We start from the raw sequence: 12,151 nt of genomic DNA, 5'->3' as shown, positions 1-12,151 counted from the left end.
AGAGAATGAAGATGAAGTCTCTGTTTGGTGAGTCAACTACATTACCCACAATGCTCTGGTTTGAAAGAGATACATTTGTTTGTTCACTGAACAATAATTTTTCTTACCGTTGAAATCCTGTGTGGCTCAGTTGGCAAAGCACGGCACTTGCAACACCAGGGTTGTGGGTTCGATTCCCACGTGGGACCAGTATGAAAATGCACTCAGTACTGTCAGATGCTCTGGATAAGAGTGTCTGCTGAATTACTAACATGTAATAACTGACTCGTGTCTAACAGAGAAACATGGTGTAGAGCGGAACGTGGACACAGTGGACGAGGCGGTGAAGAAGGAGGTTGTCACAGTAGCCAAGGAATCCTGGGATATTTATTTCTCATGCCTATTTCCTGCCTCTGTGAGTCACATGACTTCCTGTTGCACCACATGACTTCCTGTTGCACCACATGGCTTCCTGTTGCACCACATGACTTCCTGTTGCACCACATGACTTCCTGTTGCACCACATGGCTTCCTGTTGCATCACATGACTTCCTGTTGCATCACATTACTTCCTGTTGCACCACATTACTTCCTGTTGCACCACATGACGTCTGGTTGCACCACATGACTTCCTGTTGCACCACATGACTTCCTGTTGCACCACATGACGTCTGGTTGCATCACATGACTTCCTGTTGCACCACATGACTTCCTGTTGCACCACATGACTTCCTGTTGCATCACATGACTTCCTGTTGCATCACATTACTTCCTGTTGCACCACATGACTTCCTGTTGCACCACATGACTTCCTGTTGCACCACATGACTTCCTGTTGCACCACATGACTTCCTGTTGCACCACATGACTTCCTGTTGCATCACATGACTTCCTGTTGCACCACATGACTTCCTGTTGCACCACATTACTTCCTGTTGCACCACATTACTTCCTCTTGTACCACATGACTTCCTGTTGCACCACATTACTTCCTGTTGCACCACATGACGTCTGGTTGCATCACATGACTTCCTGTTGCACCACATGACTTCCTGTTGCATCACATTACTTCCTGTTGCACCACATTACTTCCTGTTGCACCACATGACTTCCTGTTGCACCACATGACTTCCTGTTGCACCACATTACGTCTGGTTGCACCACATGACTTCCTGTTGCACCACATGACTTCCTGTTGCACCACATTACTTCCTGTTGCACCACATGACTTCCTGTTGCACCACATTACTTCCTGTTGCACCACATTACTGTGGTGTGTGTGTGTGTGTGTGTGTGTGTGTGTGTGTGTGTGTGTGTGTGTGTGTGTGTGTGTGTGTGTGTGTGTGTGTGTGTGTGTGTGTGTGTGTGTGTGTGTGTGTGTGTGTGTGTGTGTGTGTGTGTGTGTGTGTGTGTGTGTGTAGGGTAGCAGGTACAGGTGTACAGGTGTTGTCCGTGTCTCACACCGGGATCAGGCTCCTGAAGACAGTGAAGAGCAGCACTGACGAGTCGGACTACTTCAGAGTCCTACGACATTACACGTAGGTTCCTCTACTACTACTACCTTACACTACGTACCTCTAACCCTAACACTAACCCTACTACTACCTTACACTACGTACCTCTAACCCTACTACTACCTTACACTACGTACCTCTAACCCTACTACTACCTTACACTACGTACCTCTAACCCTAACACTAACCCTACTACTACCGTACACTACGTACCTCTAACCCTACTACTACCTACACTGCGTACCTCTAACCCTAATACTACCTTACACTGCCTACCTATAACCCTAACACTAACCCTACTACTACCTTACACTACGTACCTCTAACCCTACTACTTACCTTACTCGTGGGTTCCTCTACTACTACTACTGCCTTACACGTAGGTACCTCTAACCCTACTGCTACCTTACACTACGTACCTCTAACCCTACTACTACCTTACACTACCTACCTCTAACCCTACTACTACCTTACACTACGTACTTCTCTAACCCTACTAATACCTTACACTACCTACCTATAACCCTAACACTAACCCTACTACTACCTTACACTACGTACCTCTAACCCTACTACTACCTTACACGTGGGTTCCTCTACTACTACTACTGCCTTACACGTAGGTACCTCTAACCCTACTAATACCTTACACTACGTACCTCTAACCCTACTAATACATTACACTACGTACCTCTAACCCTACTAATACATTACACTACGTACCTCTAACCCTACTACTAGTAACCTTACACTACGTACCTCTAACCCTACTACTACCTTACACTACGTACCTCTAACCCTACTACTACCTTACACTACGTACCTCTAACCCTAACACTAACCCTACTACTACCGTACACTACGTACCTCTAACCCTACTACTACCTTACACTACCTACCTCTAACCCTAACACTAACCCTAATACTACCTTACACTACCTACCTCTAACCCTAACACTAACCCTACTACTACTTTACACTATGTACCTCTAACCCTACTACTACCTTACACTACCTACCTCTAATCCTACTACTACCTTACACTACGTACCTCTAACCCTAACACTAACCCTACTGCTACTTACACTACGTTGCCTCTAACCCTAACACTAACCCTACTACTACCTTTACACTACCTGCCTATAACCCTAACACTAACCCTACTACTACCTTACACTACGTACCTCTAACCCTACTACTACCTTACACGTAGGTTCCTCTACTACTACTACTGCCTTACACGTAGGTACCTCTAACCCTACTACTACCTTACACTACGTACCTCTAACCCTACTACTACCTTACACTACGTACCTCTAACCCTAACACTAACCCTACTACTACTTTACACTACGTACCTCTAACCCTACTACTACCTTACACTACGTACCTCTAACCCTACTACTACCTTACACTACGTACCTCTAACCCTACTACTACCTTACACTACGTTATTTCTCTTTGTCCTTAGTTATTCTGTGTTTATGTGTCTCCATAGTTACGGTGTCTCTCTGTCTCCGTAGCTACGCGGACATCCTTTTTCTGACCGTACCTTCAGGGAACATGCTGGAGTTTAATCTGACCAATGAGAAGCTGATTCTGTTCTCAGCCAAGGCTCCACAGGTCAAACACATCGTGGACTGCTTCATCACTGAGATCAAGAAGGTGAGAAACACAATACTAACACACTACTAGAAACACAATACTAAATACTAACACACTACTAGAAACACAATACTAAATACTAACACACTACTAGAACCACAATACTAAATACTAACACACTACTAGAAACACAATACTAAATACTAACACACTACTAGAAACACAATACTAAATACTAACACACTACTAGAAACACAATACTAAATACTAACACACTACTAGAAACACAATACTAAATACTAACACACTACTAGAAACACAATACTAAATACTAACACACTACTAGAACCACAATACTAAACACTACTAGAAACACAATACTAAATACTAACACACTACTAGAAACACAATACAATACTAGAAACACAATACTAAATACTAACACACTACTAGAAACACAATACTAAATACTAACACACTACTAGAAACACAATACTAAATACTAACACACTACTAGAACCACAATACTAAATACTAACACACTACTAGAAACACAATACTAAATACTAACACACTACTAGAACCACAATACTAAATACTAACACACTACTAGAACCACAATACTAAATACTAACACACTACTAGAACCACAATACTAAATACTAACACACTACTAGAAACACAATACTAACACACTACTAGAAACACAATACTAAATACTAACACACTACTAGAAACACAATACTAAATACTAACACACTACTAGAAACACAATACTAAATACTAACACACTACTAGAACCACAATACTAAATACTAACACACTACTAGAAACACAATACTAAATACTAACACACTACTAGAACCACAATACTAAATACTAACACACTACTAGAACCACAATACTAAATACTAACACACTACTAGAACCACAATACTAAATACTAACACACTACTAGAAACACAATACTAAATACTAACACACTACTAGAACCACAATACTAAATACTAACACACTACTAGAAACACAATACTAAATACTAACACACTACTAGAACCACAATACTAAATACTAACACACTACTAGAAACACAATACTAAATACTAACACACTACTAGAAACACAATACTAAATACTAACACACTACTAGAACCACAATACTAAATACTAACACACTACTAGAACCACAATACTAAATACTAACACACTACTAGAACCACACTACTAGAACTACTAAATACTAACACACTACTAGAACCACAATACTAAATACTAACACACTACTAGAACCACAATACTAAATACTAACACACTACTAGAACCACAATACTAAATACTAACACACTACTAGAACCACAATACTAAATACTAACACACTACTAGAAACACAATACTAAATACTAACACACTACTAGAACCACAATACTAAATACTAACAAACTACTAGAACCACAATACTAAATACTAACACACTACTAGAAACACAATACTAAATACTAACACACTACTAGAACCACAATACTAAATACTAACACACTACTAGAACCACCATACTAAATACTAACACACTACTAGAACCACAATACTAAATACTAACACACTACTAGAAACACAATACTAAATACTAACACACTACTAGAAACACAATACTAAATACTAACACACTACTAGAAACACAATACTAAATACTAACACACTACTAGAAACACAATACTAAATACTAACACACTACTAGAAACACAATACTAAATACTAACACACTACTAGAAACACAATACTAAATACTAACACACTACTAGAAACACAATACTAAATACTAACACACTACTAGAAACACAATACTAAATACTAACACACTACTAGAAACACAATACTAAATACTAACACACTACTAGAAACACAATACAATACTAAATACTAGAACCACAATACTAAATACAACACTACTAGAAACACAATACTAAATACTAACACACTACTAGAAACACAATACTAAATACTAACACACTACTAGAAACACAATACTAAATACTAACACACTACTAGAAACACAATACTAAATACTAACACACTACTAGAACCACAATACTAAATACTAACACACTACTAGAAACACAATACTAAATACTAACACACTACTAGAACCACAATACTAAATACTAACACACTACTAGAACCACCATACTAAATACTAACACACTACTAGAACCACAATACTAAATACTAACACACTACTAGAAACACAATATTAAATACTAACACACTACTAGAACCACAATACTAAATACTAACAAACTACTAGAACCACAATACTAAATACTAACAAACTACTAGAAACACAATACTAAATACTAACACACTACTAGAAACACAATACTAAATACTAACACACTACTAGAACCACAATACTAAATACTAACACACTACTAGAACCACCATACTAAATACTAACACACTACTAGAACCACAATACTAAATACTAACACACTACTAGAAACACAATACTAAATACTAACACACTACTAGAAACACAATACTAAATACTAACACACTACTAGAAACACAATACTAAATACTAACACACTACTAGAAACACAATACTAAATACTAACACACTACTAGAAACACAATACTAAATACTAACACACTACTAGAAACACAATACTAAATACTAACACACTACTAGAAACAATACTAAATAATAACACACTACTAGAAACACAATACTAAATAATAACACACTACTAGAAACACAATACTAAATACTAACACACTACTAGAACCACAATACTAAATACTAACACACTACTAGAACCACAATACTAAATACTAACACACTACTAGAAACACAATACTAAATACTAACACACTACTAGAAACACAATACTAAATACTAACACACTACTAGAAACACAATACTAAATACTAACACACTACTAGAACCACAATACTAAATACTAACACACTACTAGAACCACAATACTAAATACTAACACACTACTAGAAACACAATACTAAATACTAACACACTACTAGAACCACAATACTAAATACTAACACACTACTAGAAACACAATACTAAATACTAACACACTACTAGAACCACAATACTAAATACTAACACACTACTAGAACCACAATACTAAATACTAACACACTACTAGAACCACAATACTAAATACTAACACACTACTAGAAACACAATATTAAATACTAACACACTACTAGAACCACAATACTAAATACTAACAAACTACTAGAACCACAATACTAAATACTAACAAACTACTAGAAACACAATACTAAATACTAACACACTACTAGAAACACAATACTAAATACTAACACACTACTAGAACCACAATACTAAATACTAACACACTACTAGAACCACCATACTAAATACTAACACACTACTAGAACCACAATACTAAATACTAACACACTACTAGAAACACAATACTAAATACTAACACACTACTAGAAACACAATACTAAATACTAACACACTACTAGAAACACAATACTAAATACTAACACACTACTAGAAACACAATACTAAATACTAACACACTACTAGAAACACAATACTAAATACTAACACACTACTAGAAACACAATACTAAATACTAACACACTACTAGAAACAATACTAAATAATAACACACTACTAGAAACACAATACTAAATAATAACACACTACTAGAAACACAATACTAAATACTAACACACTACTAGAAACACAATACTAAATACTAACACACTACTAGAACCACAATACTAAATACTAACACACTACTAGAAACACAATACTAAATACTAACACACTACTAGAAACACAATACTAAATACTAACACACTACTAGAAACACAATACTAAATACTAACACACTACTAGAACCACAATACTAAATACTAACACACTACTGGAACCACAATACTAAATACTAACACACTACTAGAACCACAATACTAAATACTAACATACTACTAGAAACACAATACTAAATACTAACATACTACTAGAACCACAATACTAAATACTAACACACTACTAGAACCACAATACTAAATACTAACACACTACTAGAACCACAATACTAAATACTAACACACTACTAGAAACACAATACTAAATACTAACACACTACTAGAACCACAATACTAAATACTAACACACTACTATGCTCCTGCTCCAGTTTCAACTGACCTGAGCCCTAGGACCGTGCCCCAGGACTACCTGACATGAAGGCTCCTTGCTGTCCCCAGTCCACCTGACTGTGCTGCTGCTCCAGTTTCAACTGTTCTGCCTTATTATTATTCGACCATGCTGGTCATTTATGAACATTTGAACATCTTGGTCATGTTCTGTTATAATCTCTACCCGGCACAGCCAGAAGAGGACTGGCCACCCCACATAGCCCGGTTCCTCTCTAGGTTTCTTCCTAGGTTTTGGCCTTTCTAGGGAGTTTTCCTAGCCACCGTGCTTTTACACCTGCATTGTTTGCTGTTTGGGGTTTTAGGCTGGGTTTCTGTACAGCACTTTGAGATATCAGCTGATGTACGAAGGGCTATATAAATAAATTTGATTTGATTTGATTTACTAGAACCACAATACTAAATACTAACACACTACTAGAACCACAATACTAAATACTGGCTCTACCATTTAATATCTCTGATAAGGGATGTGGCTCTACAATTTAATATCTCTGATAAGGGATGTGGCTCTACCATTTAATATCTCTGATAAGGGATGTGGCTCTACCATTTAATATCTCTGATAAGGGATGAGGCTCTACCATTTAATATCTCTGATAAGGGATGTGGCTCTACAATTTAATATCTCTGATAAGGGATGTGGATCTACCATTTAATATCTCTGATAAGGGATGTGGCTCTACCATTTAATATCTCTGATAAGGGATGTGGCTCTACAATTTAATATCTCTGATAAGGGATGTGGCTCTACCATTTAATATCTCTGATAAGGGATGTGGCTCTACCATTTAATATCTCTGATAAGGGATGTGGTTCTACAATTTAATATCTCTGATAAGGGATGTGGCTCTACCATTTAATATCTCTAATAAGCGATGTGGCTCTACCATTTAATATCTCTGATAAGGGATGTGGCTCTACCATTTAATAACTCTGATAAGGGATGTGGCTCTACCATTTAATATCTCTGATAAGGGATGTGGCTCTACCATTTAATATCTCTGATAAGGGATGTGGCTCTACCATTTAATATCTCTGATAAGGGATGTGGCTCTACCATTTAATATCTCTGATAAGGGATGTGGCTCTACCATTTAATATCTCTGATAAGGGATGTGGCTCTACCATTTAATATCTCTGATAAGGGATGTGGCTCTACCATTTAATATCTCTGATAAGGGATGTGGCTCTACCATTTAATATCTCTGATAAGGGATGTGGCTCTACCATTTAATATCTCTGATAAGGGATGTGGCTCTACCATTTAATATCTCTGATAAGGGATGTGGCTCTACCATTTAATATCTCTGATAAGGGATGTGGCTCTACCATTTAATATCTCTGATAAGGGATGTGGCTCTACCATTTAATATCTCTGATAATGGATGTGGCTCTACCATTTAATATCTCTGATAAGGGATGTGGCTCTACCATTTAATATCTCTGATAGGAGATGTGGCTCTACCATTTAATATCTCTGATAAGGGATGTGGCTCTACCATTTAATATCTCTGATAAGGGATGTGGCTCTACCATTTAATATCTCTGATAAGGGATGTGGCTCTACCATTTAATATCTCTGATAAGGGATGTGGCTCTACCATTTAATATCTCTGATAAGGGATGTGGCTCTACCATTTAATATCTCTGATAAGGGATGTGGCTCTACCATTTAATATCTCTGATAAGGGATGTGGCTCTACCATTTAATATCTCTGATAAGGGATGTGGCTCTACCATTTAATATCTCTGATAAGGGATGTGGCTCTACCATTTAATATCTCTGATAAGGGATGTGGCTCTACCATTTAATATCTCTGATAAGGGATGTGGCTCTACCATTTAATATCTCTGATAAGGGATGTGGCTCTACCATTTAATATCTCTGATAAGGGATGTGGCTCTACCATTTAATATCTCTGATAAGGGATGTGGCTCTACCATTTAATATCTCTGATAAGGGATGTGGCTCTACCATTTAATATCTCTGATAAGTGGATTTGTTGTTTTGTTATCGGAAATATAAATTCCCACCCCCCCTCCTCCCCCTCTCCCTCCCCCTCCTCCTATTCCGCCCTCCCCCTCTCCCTCCTCCTCTCCCCTCTCCCTCCTCCTCTCCCCTCTCCCTCCCCCTCCTCCCCCTCTCCCTCCTCCTATTCCGCCCTCCCCCTCCTCCCCCTCCTCCTCTCCCTCTCTCCCCCCTCTCCCCTCCCCTCCCCCTCCTCCTCCCCTCTCCCTCCTCCTATTCCCCCTCCCCCTCTCTCCCCCTCTCCCCTCTCCCTCCCCCTCCTCCCCCTCTCCCTCCTCCTATTCCGCCCTCCCCCTCTCTCTCCCCCTCTCCCCTCTCCCTCCCCCTCCTCCCCCTCTCCCTCCTCCTATTCCTCCCTCCCCCTCTCCCCCTCCTCCCCCTCTCCCTCCTCCTATTCCTCCCCCCCCTCCCCTCCTCCTCTCTCCTCCTCCCCCCTCTCCCTCCCCCTCTCCCTCCTCCCCTCTCCCTCCTCCTATTCCGCCCTACCCCTCTCCCTCCTCCTCCCCTCCTCCCCCTCTCCTCTCCCCCTCTCCCCTCCTCTCCCCTCTCCCTCCCCCTCTCCCTCCCCCTCCTCCCCCTCTCCCTCCTCCTATTCCGCCCTCCCCTCTCCCCCTCCTCTCCCCTCTCCCTCCCCTCTCCCTCCCCCTCCTCCCCCTCTCCCTCCTCCTATTCCACCCTCCCCCTCTCCCCTCCTCCTCTTCCAGGACTCTGAGTATGTGGTAGCAGAGCGTAACTTCGTGACAGACGAGCGTCCTCTGCTCGCTTTCCATAAAGGTGACATCATCAGGCTGCAAGTCACAGAAGGACTGGAAAAGGGTGAGCCCCGCCCCCTCCCCCATACACACTGATGACATCACAGCCCTACACACATACGGCCTCCAACTGTGTGTGTGTGTGTGTGTGTGTGTGTGTGTGTGTGTGTGTGTGTGTGTGTGTGTGTGTGTGTGTGTGTGTGTGTGTGTGTGTGTGTGTGTGTGTGTGTGTGTGTGTGTGTGTGTGTGTGTGTGTGTGTGTGTGTGTGTGTGTGTGTGTGTGTGTGTGTGTGTGTGTTACAGGATACAGCTACGGCTCTGTTGTGAGGAAGAAGGTGATGTTTCTGGAGGAGATGAAGAGAGACACGCCAGACTTTGGTGAGACGACATCTCTCTCTCCTCTTCCTCCACCTCATCTCTCTCCTCTTCCTCCACCTCATCTCTCTCTCCTCTTCCTCCACCTCATCTCGCTCTTCTCTTCCTCCACCTCATCTCTCTCTCCTCTTCCTCCACCTCATCTCTCTCTCCTCTTCCTCCACCTCATCTCTCTCTCCTCTTCCTCCACCTCATCTCTCTCCTCTTCATCTCTCTCCTCTTCATCTCTCTCCTCTTCCTCCACCTCATCTCTCTCCTCTTCCTCCACCTCATCTCTCTCCTCTTCCTCCACCTCATCTCTCTCCTCTTCCTCCACCTCATCTCTCTCTCCTCTTCCTCCACCTCATCTCTCTCTCCTCTTCCTCCACCTCATCTCTCTCTCCTCTTCCTCCACCTCATCTCTCTCTCCTCTTCCTCCACCTCATCTCTCTCCTCTTCCTCCACCTCATCTCTCTCCCCTCTTCCTCCACCTCATCTCTCTCCTCTTCATCTCTCTCCTCTTCCTCCACCTCATCTCTCTCTCCTCTTCATTCACCTCATCTCTCTCTCCTCTTCCTTCACCTCATCTCTCTCCTCTTCCTCCACCTCATCTCTCTCTCCTCTTCCTTCACCTCATCTCTCTCCTCTTCCTCCACCTCATCTCTCTCTCCTCTTCATTCACCTCATCTCTCTCCTCTTCCTTCACCTCATCTCTCTCCTCTTCCTCCACCTCATCTCTCTCCTCTTCCTCCACCTCATCTCTCTCTCCTCTTCATTCACCTCATCTCTCTCCTCTTCCTTCACCTCATCTCTCTCCTCTTCCTCCACCTCATCTCTCTCCTCTTCATCTCTCTCCTCTTCCTCCACCTCATCTCTCTCTCCTCTTCATTCACCTCATCTCTCTCCTCTTCCTTCACCTCATCTCTCTCCTCTTCCTCCACCTCATCTCTCTCTCCTCTTCCTTCACCTCATCTCTCTCCTCTTCCTCCACCTCATCTCTCTCCTCTTCCTCCACCTCATCTCTCTCCTCTTTCTTCATCTCATCTCTCCCTCTTCCTCCACCTCATCTCTCTCCTCTTCATCTCTCTCCTCTTCCTCCACCTCATCTCTCTCCCCTCTTCCTCCACCTCATCTCTCTCCTCTTCATCTCTCTCCTCTTCCTCCACCTCATCTCTCTCCTCTTCATCTCTCTCCTCTTCCTCCACCTCATCTCTCTCCTCTTCCTCCACCTCATCTCTCTCTCTTCATCTCTCTCCTCTTCATCTCTCTCCTCTTCCTTCACCTCATCTCTCTCCTCTTCCTCCACCTCATCTCTCTCCTCTTCCTCCACCTCATCTCTCTCTCCTCTTCCTCCACCTCATCTCTCTCCTCTTCCTCCACCTCATCTCTCTCCTCTTCATCTCTCTCCTCTTCCTCCACCTCATCTCTCTCCTCTTCCTCCACCTCATCTCTCTCCTCTTCATCTCTCTCCTCTTCCTCCACCTCATCTCTCTCCTCTTCATCTCTCTCCTCTTCCTCCACCTCATCTCTCTCCTCTTCCTCCACCTCATCTCTCTCCTCTTCATCTCTCTCCTCTTCCTCCACCTCATCTCTCTCCTCTTCATCTCTCTCCTCTTCCTCCACCTCATCTCTCTCCTCTTCATCTCTCTCCTCTTCCTCCACCTCATCTCTCTCTCCTCTTCCTCCACCTCATCTCT

General features: G+C 41.5%; 1 protein-coding gene across 1 annotated transcript in view; it reads left to right on the top strand.

Annotated features, from left to right (window-relative positions):
• Positions 1-1,410: 1,410 nt before the first annotated feature.
• LOC127921771 (unconventional myosin-XV-like) overlaps positions 1,411-12,151 on the top strand; it is a gene marked incomplete at its 3' end in the record, with an annotated part of 35,416 nt that continues 24,675 nt past the window's right edge. The window contains exons 1-4 of the mRNA XM_052505381.1: positions 1,411-1,517; positions 3,017-3,158; positions 10,053-10,164; positions 10,404-10,478. Coding sequence (XP_052361341.1) covers positions 3,057-3,158; positions 10,053-10,164; positions 10,404-10,478 — 289 coding nt within the window. The remainder of the gene's footprint in view (positions 1,518-3,016; positions 3,159-10,052; positions 10,165-10,403; positions 10,479-12,151) is intronic.

This window comes from Oncorhynchus keta, unplaced genomic scaffold (genome assembly GCF_023373465.1).
Source record: "Oncorhynchus keta strain PuntledgeMale-10-30-2019 unplaced genomic scaffold, Oket_V2 Un_contig_2351_pilon_pilon, whole genome shotgun sequence".
Taxonomy (NCBI): Eukaryota; Metazoa; Chordata; class Actinopteri; order Salmoniformes; family Salmonidae; genus Oncorhynchus; species Oncorhynchus keta.
Note: the sequence above shows the minus strand (reverse complement) of the source record. Positions and strands in the feature narration are given on the sequence as shown.